The sequence below is a fragment of the Rattus rattus genome, chromosome 8 (genome assembly GCF_011064425.1).
Source record: "Rattus rattus isolate New Zealand chromosome 8, Rrattus_CSIRO_v1, whole genome shotgun sequence".
In the NCBI taxonomy this organism is placed as follows: Eukaryota; Metazoa; Chordata; class Mammalia; order Rodentia; family Muridae; genus Rattus; species Rattus rattus.
The window spans coordinates 11099166-11114930 of NC_046161.1; the positions used below are offsets into that span (position 1 = coordinate 11099166).

The window sequence follows — 15765 nt, forward strand, 5'->3', positions numbered from 1 at the left end:
TTATTCTAAAAGCAGGTTTCAGTAGCTTACAGACACTTTACCAGATGGCCATGTTAAAAGTTCACCACACTCTGTATCAGGCAACTGGTGATACTTGTTAATATATGAACATGTCAAACCTGCACAGACAACAGCATAGTAATCCATCGCTGCTTGTTTTTATTTCCTTTTATCATTGATATAAGGTTCACTGATTGGCCCAGGCTAGTCTGGGACTGTACTCTTCCTATTTGAATGCCTTGACGGCTGGGGTTCAATGAATGCACTACCATACCCAGTCTCAGAATAGCTCAGCATATACTGAGAAAAATGAAAGCACTTTAGATAATTGTACCTGTAGTAGAATAGGAATTCAAATTAGATTAACAGCCCTCTCCCTTCTTTTTTGGAGACAGGGCTGCTCTGTCTGGTCCTGTCTGTTCTAGAACTTATTCTGTAGACCAGGCTGGCCTCGAACTCAGAGAGTACTGGATTAAAGCCATGTGCTACCACTGCCCAGCAATATCCCTAGTTTTATACTCCTTACTTTCTTAAAAGAAGATCAGTCAGTTTGTTTATATCCCTACCAAAAGAGACAGAGTCTAACCATGGGAACCTGCGGCCTGAATGACTGGTTTAGAAACGTTAGGTGTTCATGCAGACGACAGCAGGGGAGACCAGGTGTGTACAGAGGGTGCAGTTGGGAGTTAGGGCCCAGGCAGCATGGTTTCCGCAGATAGTCAGAGCTGTTCCAACCAGATGAAAGCAAATATTTACTTTCCAGATTTAAGTGGTGGGAGCAAATGGCTCAGAAACGGGGCAGAGAAAGAGTGAACGAGCAGGAAGGTAAGTGCAGTTCGGGAAACACTGAAGGCCACAGACTAATCACAGCAACCAAGCTGAATGTCACTATAAAGGCCACCCTGTATTCGTAAACTGTCAGGCTCTCTAAGTCTCTCAGAATTCTCAAATCCATGACAGACTTACATTGTATTCTTATTACACAGAAGAGGAAACAACATTTACTCAAGGCCGTTCAGTTACTAATTGGCAGAAACAGATTTCAGAAGCAGATTCAAGCCAGGCATGGCGGTGCACAAGTTCAGTTCCAGCACTGGAGGCAGGGGCAGGGGCAGGGGCAGAGGGGTGCAGAGGTAAGAGGTTCTCTGTGAGTTTAAGGCCAGCCTGGCTTACGTATCAGGTTCTTGGACACACAGGAGAGAGACGTGTCAAACAACAGCAGAATGCACCCTATCCCAAGCTGATTCAGCTGTGAAGAAACGGCCCCTCAGCTGACCAAGGGAGAGTTCAGAGCGATCCTGCAGCACCTATGATATGAGAACTGACCATGCTTCAGCTTCATTTTCCTCCTACACCGATGTCTTCTCTCCTCCAAGTATGCCACACACAGTAGGTAGTTTATTAGCTAATTATTAAGTATTTATGATATATCAGGCTTTTATGATATACTAGACTAGCAGGGTTCAAGCACAAAGGCTGGCTCTACAGCTTTGCAAATAGTACAGTCAGCCGCATAGGATCCTATATTCATAAAGATCTAACCACACACACAGGCTTTTGTTTGCTTTTTTGTTTTGTTTTGTTTTTCTCGGTGGTGCCATGCACACTAGGCAAGGTCTCTATAATCCAGTTTTATCTCTAGGCCAACGACTTTACATTAGAAATGCGTTTGTCTATGAGAACTTATGGGACAGTGAAGTATGAGCATGTACGCCCTCTCATCAGACCTTGTCACCCACTGAATAAGGTGTTTGTAATCTTCCGTTAGAACTTAAGTCCACAGAGTGTCCACAGACTGTTGGCAAACTGTACAAGGAACGAAAAGTAGAAGTGAGGCAAGTGAGTACACAGCTACAGTACACAAATACATAGCACAGGCTACCCTTAGTCTGACAGTGAACTCTGCGTGCTCACCACAACAAGTCGATGCTCACCTGACCCGCAGTGTCTTGGAGGAATGCCTTGCTTGCACTCAGGAGCACAGGTTCACTCTCCTGCTTCTATTTTCTGATAGCTCCAGGCCAAGGGAAGAGCCGGGGTACCGCCCCTCCCCGAGGCCCGCCCATCACAGAGTCCGCACGCATAGCCACGCCCACGGACGTGCCCTCACGCGAGATTTCATCCTAGTCCTAGTCGGGCTGCTGGGCGCGAGAGCGCTCTTTTCGGAGCGGCGGAAGAGGTAAACGGTTGTTCGTGTGGGGTGCTCCGGTCTACCGCGGCCGACCGGGCGGGGTCGCCGGGACCGCGGGGACCATGGGGGCCGCAGGGCGGGCTCTTTAGGCGGCTGTCCGCGCGGAAACGGCGCTCTCGTAGGCCTAGGAGCAGCGGAGCGGGCCAGGCTCCGGCCTTCCGCAGACCGCGCGAGGCTCGGAGTCGCTGTTGGGAGAGGCCGAGGTGTTCTGGGCCTGGAAGGCGTTTTTAGTGTCTTGTAAGCGATCGTGTGCTGCCTGCCCACATATCTAACGTGCTTAAAGTAAGGGTCTTGTCAGCCGGCCCACGGCACAGGTTGGACTCAGCTCACCACGTGGCCTCCAAAGCTTGCAGTCGCGAATTTGAAAGGAGCATTCAGGTGGGAGTGGTTCCTAGATAGGGTTCTACAGTGATTCTCTTCCGATCTACCCACAGGTGTATGGTGGGTGCAAAAAGGCCAACCTGAAATTTCAGTTTTGATGGGTTAATTTAAAAAGGCAGTTCATGCAGTGGGTATTTTGCAATCTAAGGACATAATCACCTGTTTTTCTTAGCCTTGAAAATTGTGATTAGTTTAGTTCTAGGATTTGTGTAGCCTAAGTTAACTTTTGAAGTTTTTTTCTCCTTTAGCACATGTGGCCCTCTTACCTACCTCTTACTTTTACACACGTGCATGCAGTGCTCACAGCCCACAAGAGGGATATCGACTCTCTTAGGAATGGTTACAGCTATTTTTAAGCTGCCATGCGGGTGCTGCGAGTCTAATCTTAGATCATTGAAGAGCTCTTAGTCCATTGACAGTACTCTTAACTACTAGGCCATCTTTCCAACCCTAATCTAAAGGTTCTTGTACACGCTGTTAGTATCCCAACTACCCGAACTGATGCTTATTTTAGTGTCTAGTGGGCAACCCAGATTGGAATTAGAAATGCTATATTACTATGTGAGGCTATGTGGTGGTTAAAGCAAAGTGGGCAGATTTAGAGAGAAAACAAACTACATTGGAATGTGGTTTGCTTCCACATTCTGTGGAATGTATGCTATGTGTGTGAGTACTCAGGAAGACAGAGCCGTAGCCTCATGGAGCTGGAGTTAACTGCTTACAATCGTAAGCAACCCGTTGTGGGAACTGAAATCTGGAAAAGCAGAGGAGCTCTGCTTAGCTCACTTAAGGGCTTCAAAAGTAGATCTGAAATGTAGGATCCATAGGGATTTTTACAGAAACTGACATAGTGGTAAGGAATGTGTTGAACTTTCTATTAGAATGCTGTGTATGTGAAGAGGCATCATTGAAATTTGTAATTGCAGAAAACTGGGTAAAGCAAAGTGATGGCTCAATCAGAGGTGAATTCTGTTGACTGTGTGACATCGGATAGAGATGGGGACATTGGAGATCAAAGGTAGGTAAACTATAGATTCAGTCCAAATGTTCAATTTATTTTGAGGAGGGTCTCAATAAATAGAGCCATGGCTGACCTCACCCAGATAATCCTGCCTATCTACTCCCAAGAGTTGGGATTAAAGGCATGTCACCACACCCTGCAGTCCAGCATATTTGAGTGCTGGGGAGTTTTATTTGTATTGCTTGTCCATAAAACATGGAAAAGCTGAAGATTAACATATTAGCTTGACTAATCGTTAAAAAACTGTCTTGTGGGGCTGGAGAGACGGCTCAGCGGTTAAGAGCACTGACTGCTCTTCCAGAGGTCCTGAGTTCAATTCCCAGCAACCACATGGTGGCTCACAACCATCTATAATGGGATCTGATGCCCTCTTCTGGTGTGTCTAAAGACAGCTACAGTGTGTTCATATGCATAAAATAAATAAATCTTTTTAAAAAACTGTCTTGTTTTATATAAAATAGTAAGGACACGGGGGTTAACTGGTACTGAGTTCATTCTGAAATGCTGGGTATGATTAGAGTGTCTATTCTGGTGCTCTTAGGTGTGGGAGCTGTGAAACTGAAGGGATGCATGATTGTGAGCTGCCTGGGAGGATGGCTTTGCCACTCCTGGGGGATTAATTATATCTAGTGGTAATTCAGTAATGCAATTTAACTTTTGTTTTAGTGATGACTCATCCAATAGCAGCTTATTTAAAACACAGTGTGTTCCTTCACCTACAAGAAAGCAAAGAATCCCTACTGTGAAATGTGTTCCTTCACTTGCAAGTGTTGAAACAGATTCATCAAGTGACTCTTCTCTAGAACCAAGGCCTTTGACTTTAAAGGCTATTTTTGAAAGATTTAAGAAAAAGAAAAGGAAAAAGAGGAAAAAGAGAAAATATAAGCCAAAATTAAGACGACAAGGAAGACCATCTGGAACGAGGAACATTAGAAGGTCACAAATAGATGCAAAACAAATTAAAGACAAAGGAGCTGTGTTTCCGTTCTTAGAATCTGAAAGTGGAAGAAAGACTTTACCTTGGAAGAAAATTTTAACATATGAGGTGAGTGATTTTTTTTTTTTTTTAATGTAGGTGAATACATTAAGTAGGATGGAATGGTTTGTTGGTCATTCTTTTTTTTTTTTAAAAGATTGATTATATATAAATACACTATAGCTGTCTTCAGACACCAGAAGGCATAGGATCCCCATTTCAGATGGTTGTGGTTGCTGGAATTTGAACTCAGGACCTCTGGAAGAGCAGTCAGTGCTCTTAACTACTGAACCGTCTCTCCAGCCCTTGTTGGCCATTCTTAATTGTCTGAGGGACACCTGGAACAGATCTATGCAAAGTGCTCCATTCTTCATCTCACCAGTATCACTAGTGAGAGAAATAACCACAACCATTATTTATCAGTGTCACACAGATTAAGGTAGTTGTACTCCAAGGTTCCTTATACAGAGTCCCTTCAAACAACTCTGAAGCATATCATACCCAACTTTTTTTCAGCAGTAGTGAAACCTGACATTATAAGGTGAGCAGGTATGGAATCACTTCTTAAGGCCCAGTTTTTGAAGAACCTAGGAAAGGTGGAGAATAGGACCATGAAGGAAGCTGCTGGTCATGTGTACTGTTAGCCTAGAGCCCTTGCTTGTAATGGTAATGCCCACAATCTAGGCAATCACTATCCAAAAATAAAGCAGTCTCTTGGTTGAGGATCCATTCTCAGGTTATTCTGTGTCAAATTGACAGTTAGGTTAACTAGGACAAGAGCAGGGGAGAAAACCCAAGTAGCCAGCTACTCAGGTTTTTCAAGTGTTTGAGCATTAAATGTTAAATTAAATGTTAAATGTTGGTTGAATTAGTGTCTGCTTTGCATTTTTCTTTGTGTGTGCACATGCAGACATAGCATCTTCCTATTCACCTTGTTCCTATATACTGTCTTCACTCCCCAAGTCTGGAACCCTCATGCACATAGCATTTACATGGTTTCTGTGCATTCAGATCTGGTCCCCTTGATGAACAGCAAGCCATTGTTCAGCCCCTTGGTATAGTGTCAAGCTTGATTAAGTATTTGATGTTTTAATATTTAATGAATTGTGTTTTCTGACTTGCAGCAAGCAGTTGCAAGAGGATTTTTTCACCACATTGAAAAACTCAAGTATGAACACCACCTTAAGGAATGCTTGAGCCAAATGCATGCTGGGGAAGATTTAGAAAAGGAAGACTTTGACAGCCGTAGACACAAGTACATGGATGATGATGGTCCTCTTTCTCCTATTGAAGAGCCGTCGTAAGTTGGATTTGTTCATGGAACTTGTAGTTCTCTAAGCTCATTTAAAGACAGTCTCACTACTGTATAGCTGGCTAGGGCTGAACACACATGTACCAAGTGCTGGGATTAAAGGCAAGTGCCATCTATAAAATGAGTATCTTATAAGATTCTGCAATAGTAATCATAACTTCTAGTAAATTTAGGATTGTTTACTCTGAGGTGTGTGCGTAGGACATCAGTTTGGGAAGGTAGTGGTTTTCTTTGGTTTCAGCGATATCTGAATACTAGGTGACTAATGACTAATTCTCTCTAGGTGACTAATGACTAATTCTAGGTGACTAATGACTAATTCTCTCTAGGTGACTAATGACTAAATGGCTCATTTCATTTCATGTTACAGAACTGAAGATGAAGCAACAGATCCTCAGTCTGAATGTGATATCAAGTTGGTTGTAAGTGGCCGAGTTTTATTATCTCATTTACGGAATGTAGAAGTTATATACTATTTGGAAATCTCATTTAAACTTTTAAGAGTGAAACTGCTTACTATTTAGGATATTTGGTACCGAGGGCTTTTTATGTTTTTGTGGCTCTTCCTCTTAGCTCCAAGTATTGGGGTTCAGAGCCTTGCCTGCATTAATGACAAGGCATACTGCTGAGTTATAACTCAAGCTTTGAATATTTGTGTATAGGGTATGTATGTATCTGCATGTTGGTATGAGTACACATTTATGGAGTCCAGAATTTGGTCTGGCCTCTTGACTACAACCTAGTGGATTAACCTATAGCAAAGTTTTTGCTCTGCTATTACTGGCTTACAAAATGGTGCCCGTGCCTGGCTCCAATATTAACACTAGAAATTCACCAGGTGTATGTTGGTGTCTGGGTAGGCTACAAGAGGGTGTAGTTGGATCCCTTAAACTGGAATTTTGGTGCACATTGTGGGTGCATGGAATTTTCTTAGTCCTTTGCAGTAAGAAAAGAAGACAGTGTTGTGGATTATTTTTGTATTTTTGTTTTTATAAGTGTGAGTGTTCTATCTGAATGTATACCTGATTAATGGAAGAGGGCACCAGGTCACATTACAGATGGTTATGAGCCACCATGTGGTTGTTGGGAATTGAAGGCAGGACTCCTGAAAGAACAGCCATTGCTCTTAACTGCTGAGGCATCTCTCTAGCCCTGTGAAAATCCAGTGTGCTTAACCACTGAGCCATCTCTAGCTCCTGATAAAATAATGAACATTTAGCAAGTCTGGTGTGCTGTCAGATGAGAAAATAGTGCTGGTGTAGTGAAGAATAGATTTATACTTGTGGGCTGAAAGATGACTCAGTACTGGGTTAAGAGCACTGACTGCTCTTCCAGAGGTCCTGAGTTCAAGTCCCAGCAACCATGGTTCACAACCATCTGTAATGGGATCTGATGCCCACTTCTGAAGGCACCTACACTGTATATAATAAATAAATAGATAATAAATCTTTAAAAAAAGATTTATGGGGCTGGGGATTTAGCTCAGTGGTAGAGTGCTTACCTAGGAAGCGCAAGGCCCTGGGTTCGGTCCCCAGCTCCGAAAAAAAGAACCAAAAAAAAAAAAAAAGATTTATACTCACCCACAGTGAGTCAGTGGTGAGTTTAGTTACTAATTTTTCTTTTAAATACAGGAAGACAGTTGCTTTATAATAAGTACAGAATTCCCAAGGAAGAGAAACTTAGAACAAGAAAAGATTAAGAAAGAATCTGCATTCTCTAAAAAGACCAAAGCCAAGGATGCCACACAGAGAGGGCACAGAAGGTCCTGGAAAGGAGATGAACGTGTGAATATCGAGGAAGGTAAAGACCACAAGGGATTGTGTTGTGTATGTCAAGAAGATGAAGAAACGTAAAAATCACTGAACCAATCTGGGAAAGAAAATAAACTTGCCGAGGGGAAAGCTAGCAAAACACTTGGTAAAGCTCTTTTCAGTGCTGATTTCAGAGTAAAAAATCCTTCCTATAGGGATTATTACTACTATTACAGCAAGTACGACTTTTCTGGAAGGAAAATGCTAACAAAAATCCTATATGTGGCTAGTTTCAAGAACTCCAGCCTCTTCAGTGCTTAGCCCAAACTAACTTATAAAAAACTACATGCATATGTGTGGAGTATACGTTCTGGTACCCAAGGTCAGAATGCACCATGGCCTGTGGATCTCAAGTTACAGGATGGTAATTAGCTATTGTGGGGGTGATGTGAGCTGAACCACAATTCTATCTACAAGAGTGTTCTTGTCTTGTAACACTGGCCTTGTGCCAGTATATACATACAGCTTTGTTTGATAGCACTTGTGTTTGTTTTTGTTCAGCTGTTGGACAAAGGCAGGTTGACAGGTGCAAAAAACAAATCCTCTTTTGCAACCCAGAACTCATTGTTCAGTATGAGTTTTGATACATACAAGAAGGAATATAAGCACAACGGTGTTACTGATGAGGCTGTTTCTAGCAATGTTCTGTGTGATTTATCCTATAAAGGTAATGATAGATGAATATTCCTTTCTTTAAAGGCTTGCCTTCATTATGAAGTCAGTTAAAAGATGCCCATGAATGGATGTTTGTTTCAGTGTTGTAAGTAGCATGTCAATTTACATCTTCACAGTTTTCATCTCAGTTATGTTAGCTTGAAGTAAGTGATGCTATTTCTATGAAAGTTTTAGAGTACTCCAATCCTTAGGAAATCCTAGAACATTAGAATCAATAATTTGAACTGAGAGAAGTAAAGAAGGCTATAAGGTCTTATACTCAATTTATAATATTATAAACTTTTCTCAAGCATGGTTTATAAATTATAACAAATTTGTAACATCACAAATAATAATGTTTGAAAAGTATGAGTTAACTAAAATAGGTACTATTCTAAAAAATCAGGTTGCCCATAAGGCTCTTCATGAAAATTCAGTTTTATGCTGGCACTTAAATTATCTTTTCTCTGCCTGATGTAATTGTCTCTGAGCCTTATTGCCTGTTTGCTAAATGAAGGCCTAGTCCTGGAAGCTTCTAGCCTCTGCACAATCTGATTTAGGCCTAGAACGTTTTCAGCCTCTGAGACTTAACTGCTGAATAAGCTCACACTTTTCTTGTTCTTACTGAATTTTTGTCTGGTTTAACAAAGCTGTTGTGGTTCATACTCTTAACAAGATGGCTGATTTAGTCTGACTTCTGCCTCAAACTACCTTGCAATTTGTTCTGATCTTTTGGGCTCCTCTCTCTTGGCACATTCTGTATTTACCTGTGTCTAGCTTGTTCTTTCTGCACCTGTCTTTAAATCTGTCATTTTGTCTGCCACTCAATTAGACTTCTTTTGAACATGGGTTGTTTCTAGTTATGTATGTGCTAAGGGCGTGTCAGTATTCCAGCCAGCGTAACCATGTTGCTGGATTAAAATCCCTGTACAGTAAAAGTGAGTTTGAGAGCTCTGGACTGTAAGAATGTATAACCTTAAGCCTAAGCTAGGCAAATCTCCTGAGATTACTTTGTGATTTCTTTAAGTTCCTATTCATAGATGTCCATAAAAGGTAGCTGGAGAGAGAGCTTCATGGTTGTTGGATGCTTTTGAGGTCTATCCCGATGGGGCTTCCTTAGTAGCCACACATCGTTGGAAACGCCTCATATAGTAACTTGTGGTTTTGCTTGACTCGCAGGACTGTGTGTTAGGTCTGTGGGAAGGAACTACAAGACAGCTAACAAAGTACAAAACTGATGTGCAATTTTGGTTTTGTTTCTAGAAGCACTGGCATTTCCTTCATAAAGATTAGGATTCTGAGTGTTAGGTGAGTTTTAGTGACTCTGCAATTTTGGGGAAGTATAGCTACAGTTCAGATGATGAATTAAACTGTTCAACTGCTGTATGATACAGACATGAACTAAAATTTAATTCTGACAGAACTGGTTACAGCTGTTAGGTTGGAGTAAACTTTAACTGTAGTTTCTAATAAAGTCATATGTACTGTTCTCCAGGAATGGATATGAAAGACTCTACAGAGATGTTGGTAAGTATAAAACTAGATTTCTGTTGGGTTTTAATATGATAAATTAAAAATCTCCAGGGGTAATGTATAAGTTCTCAGCAAGAACATTTGCTCTGTGTGTACAAGCTAGGAAGTACTTTCTTGGGCTGGAGAGATGGCTCAGTGGTTAGGAGCACTGAGTGCTCTTCCAGAGGTTCTGAGTTCAAATTCTAGCAACCACACGGTGGCTCACAACCATCTGTTAATGGGGATCTGGTGTGTCTGAAGACAGCGACAGTGTACTCAGAGACATAAAAAAAAATAAATCTTTTTAAAAAAAGTACTTTGTGCTAGGCTAGTTCATCTTTTAGATTCCAGATTAAAATGATTAGAGAAATGCTTATTCAGTAGGGATATTGAGTTCTTTTTAAAAGATAAACCATGTACTAGTTCCACACCTGTAATTATAGGAGTCTGATGTGGGAAGCAGGGAAACTTCTCAGAAAATAAAATTCTTGGTTAGGTAAATGGCACAGTGGAATATAGTTCAAAACCGTAGCAACCAGGTAGATAACGGTAGCTGAATCTGGAAGCTCTGACTTTAGTGAGAAACTCTAAGGTGGATAGTGTTCGAGTGATCAAGGAAGGTAATCATCAGTATGTGTGCATGAATGTATATACAAAGAACATTAAATCTTTTGATTTGAGCAGTTTTTCCATTTGTGGGGGATTTTGGCTGAGATGGAACTCTAAATTTCCTACATAAACTCAATAGCTGAAAGTCCACCTTTAGCCCCCTCAGAATGTGAATTTGTTAACATTAAAAAAGTTAGCTTCTTTATTAGCACAGGGATTGAGAGTGCTATAGAGACTTTGCACTGCATGGTATCTGCACTCAGCAGTTCTTTCCTGTTGGGTGTTCAAAAGACAGTGCGATAGAAATTCATTATCTGGCATCGTTGGTTTCTTGGCTTTGTGCATGTTAAACCTGGTATTTCTAATGATACAGTTTATTTCATATGTACATATTTCTGGATGTGGGTTCTGAGGAATAACTGGTCTTTAAAACTTGGTTGCCTGCTGAATGAACCATTCCTTTTCTTCCTAGGGTGTCACAAGGGAAACCTACCTTAAAATGGTAAGACATTTTTCTGTTTCTAGCTGTCTTTACTTGAGTAGATGACATGTATGAGACTCAAGAACTAAGCCTCATTGTACATAAAAATGGGCATTGTTGTTGGTCAGTGTCCAGTGTCAATGTGGCTAAATTAAGATACAGGTCATGCTTCCATCACAGCAGATTAAATCACAGTGGTGACAATGAGACCTGCAACATTTGTCTACTACGCTCCAGTGAAGACATGTAAATTCATTTATATTTTCTTATGATCAATCTTACAGGTTTTTAAAGCTAGTTGCAGAAGGGTCCCTAAAGTAAATTGAAGAAATCCACAAATCTTCTGGTAAGATGTGGACTTTGAAACCTTGTGAGATGATAATACTGAAATTCACTGCTAAGATTTGAAAAAACAGTACCTACCATAAATGATGTTGTGATGATGGGCAAAATGTTCAACTGCTCTGAATGGGCTGAATGAAAGTAGCCTTTCTGAACATCTATGTTGGGTAGATTCTGTGTATGCAGACCTGCTGACTCCCCTAAACTGTGGGAATATTCTTTGAATCTGGCATCATGTAGAATTAAAAATTTTAATTCTTTGAAACACATTTTCTCCCACAGGCTAAGAACTTAGAAGTTGCCAATGAGAAAAGACAGATAAAAGAGGCAAGTAATAGCCATTTATTTTTACAATGGTCATTACCAAGGCTTTTAGAATGCAGTTTCTCATTTGCTGTGGACATGACCATAAAGAAAAATTCCCATTAGGTTTTCCATATGCTACTTGAGTAGCACTTAACCTGTTGGGAACATTTTTTGAGCAAATCTTTATCCAGTTGTTACTTTATATGTAGATGGTTCTAGAATACTGACTACTCATCCCATTACTCCCATGTTCTTATTATGCAGGGCTAAAACGCACAACTGGATGCCCTTGAGAAAGGTATGTATATGGGAAGCAGGTAGCGAAGGTCATTTCAAAGAGAGCTTGATGGCTGTAAAACCAAAAGCTCTTAACGCTGTGACCAAAGATTGATGTTCTTCACAGAGCAGAGCATGCACTTTGTGATAGTGCTGTTTTTCTGAGAAGATAACATGCATTTCCCTGAATCACAATTTATCATTAATTTCATTTTGTCTCTTTTAGGGCTATTTTCAGAGTGCCTGGATGGACAGCAAAGAAATCAAACCAACCACTTAAATAAAAATTTATTGACAATAAATAATTTTATACATTAAAAAAGAACCCTTAACACAATTTGTAGGAAGTCAGTATGTATTTTTGGCTTGACTTGTGCTTTCTGTAGAAAAACAGCTGTCTTTGTACTTTACTCATGTACACTGGCTCCTGTTTCTCTTTGCTGTTTCATCTCCACTAACAGCCTCTGTAAGAGAAATTTGTGTAATTAGATTGGCACATGTAGCAAAACACTAGAAGCAAGCAAAAAAGAAACCTTAGTGCCTTTTGGTACACGAGGGCTCAGGCAGCCTTTCTTCCTTGACACTAACCTTTCAGGTGGCTCAAGGCTGAACCTGAAAAGCAGTGATTAATGGGTTGAGTCTAAAAAATACTTAAGCTTAAATACTTAAATCTCTACTGTAAGGAACATACTTGTAGATAGCTCCTCTTTGGATACTTTGGCTTGAGGGAGCTGAGTTTTATTCCGGATCTCTCTCTGTCTCTGGTAGGATCGTTCCATAAATGTCTTTTTTCTTTTCATGAATGCTTCCCCCAAACTACCTGGTATAGCTGTAATATTTGAAAAAAGTTATTCATGGTTTCACCTCAACATCAGTGGATGTTGTATCAGGCTTATAAGGGAGGTACCTGAAGATGCCACTGTGGGTTGGTCCGCCCAAGGCTCTGATGCAGCTCCACAAAAGGTGGTTTCCATTGAAGACGAAGGCTGCACTGCACCTGCCTATTAGTAAGAAAGTTATTGGCTTGTTTTCCTCCCACCTCCCAGCATCAGCAGCCCCATGAACAGCCTGGTCTAGCAGCTTTGGTGAAGGAATTTACCTGAGAACACTGTGCTTCATTGTCTTCAATGGTTAAGTTTGCAAGATCTGTTTCAGTGATGCTGATGTCACTCGTACTCAATAGAGTGAGATCTGGTTCTTCCATTATGCCATAACCAGTTTCTGTTTCCTGTTTAACAAGTGAAAGTGAGGAACTGTCCTGCATAATGCTTATGGAACTCATACACATCTGCCTATCTGCATTCCATTGTGTGTGTCTGCAGGATGCCACCACACCCTGTCATGAAAAGCTCTTAGGTTAACTCCTGTCCTTGGCCTGCCTGGGTTTTTGTTCAATTTTTACTCTAGTTTAGTTTAGAAGGTGAATGTAGACTTTCAATGACTTTTAGAAACTGTCCACAATTTCTAAATATTCACAATATTCTCAGGGCTACCTTAAACATATGTCAGGCTGAAAACTCTCACAGGATGCAGGTGAAAAGCCCATTTCACCCAAAACTATGCACACTATCCCAAATCAGTGTAGCTTATCTGGCCTGCATCCTTACTAACTGGACACTTTCAACCTATTTTAGGTAGGGATGAAAAGTATTCACAAAATCTAAATGTAAACTTAGCCAGAAGAGGAATAGCTCTTGAAGAGTGGAAAACTCCAAAAGATTAAGAAACAAATACTATGTAAAACAGAATAGAAAACAAAATCATAGATAAACCCTTAGCCAGACTAACCAGAGGGCACAGGCAGAATCCAAATTAACAAAATCAGAAATGAAAAGGGAGACATACAGAATCTGAGGGGAAAAAAAAAGATCATTAGATCACAATTTCTAGACAAATAACAGGTACCAAAGTTAAATCAGGAACAAATAAACCATCTAAACAACCCTATAACTCCAAAAAGAAAAAGAAGCAGTTCTTAAAAGTCTCCCAACCAAAAAGGGCCGCTGAAACTAGTTAAGATTGATGAAGCTGGCATGTCCAATACAGTGGCGAACGCTAACAGCAAACCATTGAACTGAGAATGAGACCCCTGTTGGAAGTTAGAGAAAGGAATTTTCAATCCTGAAGGAGCTTGCAACTCCATAAGAACAACAATGCCAACCAACCAGAGCTCCAAGGGACCAAACCACTACCCAAAAACTACACATGGACAGATCCATGGCTCCAGCTGCATATGTAGCAGAGGATGGCCTTGTTGGGCACCAATGGGAGGAGAAGCCCTTGGTCTTGCCAAGGCTGGACCCCCCTCTATCCCCCCCCCCAATGTAGGGGAATGGGGGGTGGCACCCTTATAGAAGGGTAGGGAGGTATAGGGGCTTATGTCCTAGAAACCGGGGAGTGTAACATTTGAAATGTAAACAAAAAAAAAGGTATTGGAACTCTTATTTGGTGCCTAAGCAGGAATAGTGAGAACAGCACTAAGCATCCTAATCGGAGCTGAATTAGGACAATTGGGCACGCTACTGGGTGATGACCAAACTCATAACATTACTGTAACCTCACACATCTGGTATTATTTTCCTCTTAGTAATACCAATAATGATTGGGAGCTTTGAAAACTGGCCTGTTCCACTAATAATTGGAGCCCCTAATATAGCTTTTCCATGAATGAATAACACAAGTTTTTGACTTCTACCTCCCTCATTCCTTCTACCCTCATCAATAGTAGAAGCAGGAACAGGATGAACTGTATACCCACTCCTAGCTGGTAATTTAGTCCATGCAAGAACATTAGTAGATCTGAAAATTTTCTCCTTACATTTAGCTGGTGTATCATCTATTTTTGGGGCTATTAACTTTATTATTGCCATTATTAATATAAGACCACTAGTATAACTCAATATTAAATACCACTATTTGTGATCGCTGGCATTCTTCCAGTCAACAATAGTCGTGAAAACCACATGTATTTAACTAAAGTTGGAACTAAGTAAGCAGCCTCTGTACATGCTGAGCTAAAAAAATGAGTGAAGTGAGGCTCTTCAAATTTGCTTGGAAGTTTTCTAATGAAGATGAATTAACTTACCCACACTGGAATAGGTCTCCGGAATGGACAGGACTCAGATTTCAACATGTGTTCTGCTTGTGCTAGCTGACATACATTTCTTACAGCTTTTGTAGTTTCAGTTTTAATTACATTCTGAATGGGCTTTTCATTTTGAATACTCAATGAATTAGACCCCTGAACTGAAGTTTCCATCTCCACTGTTCCTACATGTGGGTTTATAGGTAAAACTACATTTTCATCTTCAGTGAGTCTCTGTGACATTGGAACTGCTCTTCTTGACAGTTCTTCAAAACCCAGCATTTCTTCTCTGCCTTCTAATTGTTTGACTGAGCCCTCACTGGAGACAGAACCACATGGAGTGCTGTGCTGCAGGTGTAACTGATCAAATAGAGTAGTATCAGATGAACTGCAGGCTGGACTCAAATTCTCTGTTGAGGGCTGGAAATAGATACTTTTTTTCTTATTTTGTAGTATTTCAGAATAGTTCTGATTTTCCATGCTTTGGGAAGTACCTCTTGCTTCAATGCTGTAAATACTCGGTAGATCAGTATGTTGGCTTTCCTGTGAAGAGAATTCTGGTAGAAGCTGTTGAAAAGATTGTTCAGATCCTGCATTAAAAAAAACAAAAACAAAAAACCAAAAAAACCACAAAGTCAATACTGGATAGAGAGATGCATTTTAAGTAAATTGTAAATAGGTTTTATGACTTTCAGTTTTAGAAGAAACATACAATAAAACATACAATACATATAAACATACAATAAATCCAATGGTCAGTAATTTTCACAAAAAAACCCATATAATCTCTAATAATGTCTAAGTTCCA

General features: G+C 40.5%; 2 protein-coding genes, 2 long non-coding RNA genes and 8 other non-coding genes across 13 annotated transcripts in view; 11 read left to right on the forward strand and 1 right to left on the reverse strand.

Annotated features, from left to right (window-relative positions):
* Positions 1 to 2150: 2150 nt before the first annotated feature.
* On the forward strand, positions 2151 to 7734 carry Taf1d (TATA-box binding protein associated factor, RNA polymerase I subunit D). The gene is made up of 6 exons (XM_032910199.1): positions 2151 to 2569; positions 3499 to 3590; positions 4260 to 4638; positions 5694 to 5869; positions 6252 to 6303; positions 7513 to 7734. The coding sequence occupies exons 2-6, from the start codon at positions 3520 to 3522 to the stop codon at positions 7732 to 7734; spliced, it is 900 nt and encodes a 299-aa protein (XP_032766090.1). The 5' UTR covers positions 2151 to 2569; positions 3499 to 3519.
* A 434-nt stretch (positions 7735 to 8168) lies between these two features.
* Positions 8169 to 8296, forward strand: LOC116908424. The gene has a single exon (XR_004388957.1). It is a non-coding gene; the product is annotated as a small nucleolar RNA SNORA40 (small nucleolar RNA).
* Positions 8297 to 8366: 70 nt separating this feature from the next.
* LOC116906945 lies at positions 8367 to 11583 on the forward strand. Of its 2 annotated transcripts, none has more exons than XR_004388784.1 (3): positions 8367 to 8452; positions 9610 to 9873; positions 10940 to 11583. It is a non-coding gene; the product is annotated as an uncharacterized LOC116906945 (long non-coding RNA). The 2 variants fall into 2 exon arrangements; XR_004388785.1 differs by lacking the exon at positions 8367 to 8452 and having other exon boundaries at positions 8493 to 9873; positions 10940 to 10969; positions 11233 to 11566.
* On the forward strand, positions 9436 to 9566 carry LOC116908374. The gene has a single exon (XR_004388921.1). It is a non-coding gene; the product is annotated as a small nucleolar RNA SNORA18 (small nucleolar RNA).
* Positions 9698 to 9769, forward strand: LOC116908430. Its single transcript, XR_004388961.1, has one exon. It is a non-coding gene; the product is annotated as a small nucleolar RNA SNORD5 (small nucleolar RNA).
* Positions 10706 to 10842, forward strand: LOC116908359. Its single transcript, XR_004388909.1, has one exon. It is a non-coding gene; the product is annotated as a small nucleolar RNA SNORA8 (small nucleolar RNA).
* LOC116908366 lies at positions 11037 to 11169 on the forward strand. Its single transcript, XR_004388916.1, has one exon. It is a non-coding gene; the product is annotated as a small nucleolar RNA SNORA1 (small nucleolar RNA).
* On the forward strand, positions 11378 to 11450 carry LOC116908357. The gene has a single exon (XR_004388907.1). It is a non-coding gene; the product is annotated as a small nucleolar RNA Z40 (small nucleolar RNA).
* On the forward strand, positions 11573 to 12280 carry LOC116906948. The gene is made up of 2 exons (XR_004388787.1): positions 11573 to 11894; positions 12099 to 12280. It is a non-coding gene; the product is annotated as an uncharacterized LOC116906948 (long non-coding RNA).
* On the forward strand, positions 11645 to 11766 carry LOC116908372. Its single transcript, XR_004388920.1, has one exon. It is a non-coding gene; the product is annotated as a small nucleolar RNA SNORA32 (small nucleolar RNA).
* On the forward strand, positions 11921 to 12049 carry LOC116908364. Its single transcript, XR_004388914.1, has one exon. It is a non-coding gene; the product is annotated as a small nucleolar RNA SNORA25 (small nucleolar RNA).
* The window catches only part of Cep295 (centrosomal protein 295), a 35374-nt gene continuing 31753 nt past the window's right edge, over positions 12145 to 15765 (reverse strand). The window contains 6 exon segments of the mRNA XM_032909868.1: positions 12145 to 12336; positions 12461 to 12484; positions 12564 to 12701; positions 12780 to 12873; positions 12972 to 13100; positions 14958 to 15547. Coding sequence (XP_032765759.1) covers positions 12284 to 12336; positions 12461 to 12484; positions 12564 to 12701; positions 12780 to 12873; positions 12972 to 13100; positions 14958 to 15547 — 1028 coding nt within the window. The 3' untranslated portion in view covers positions 12145 to 12283.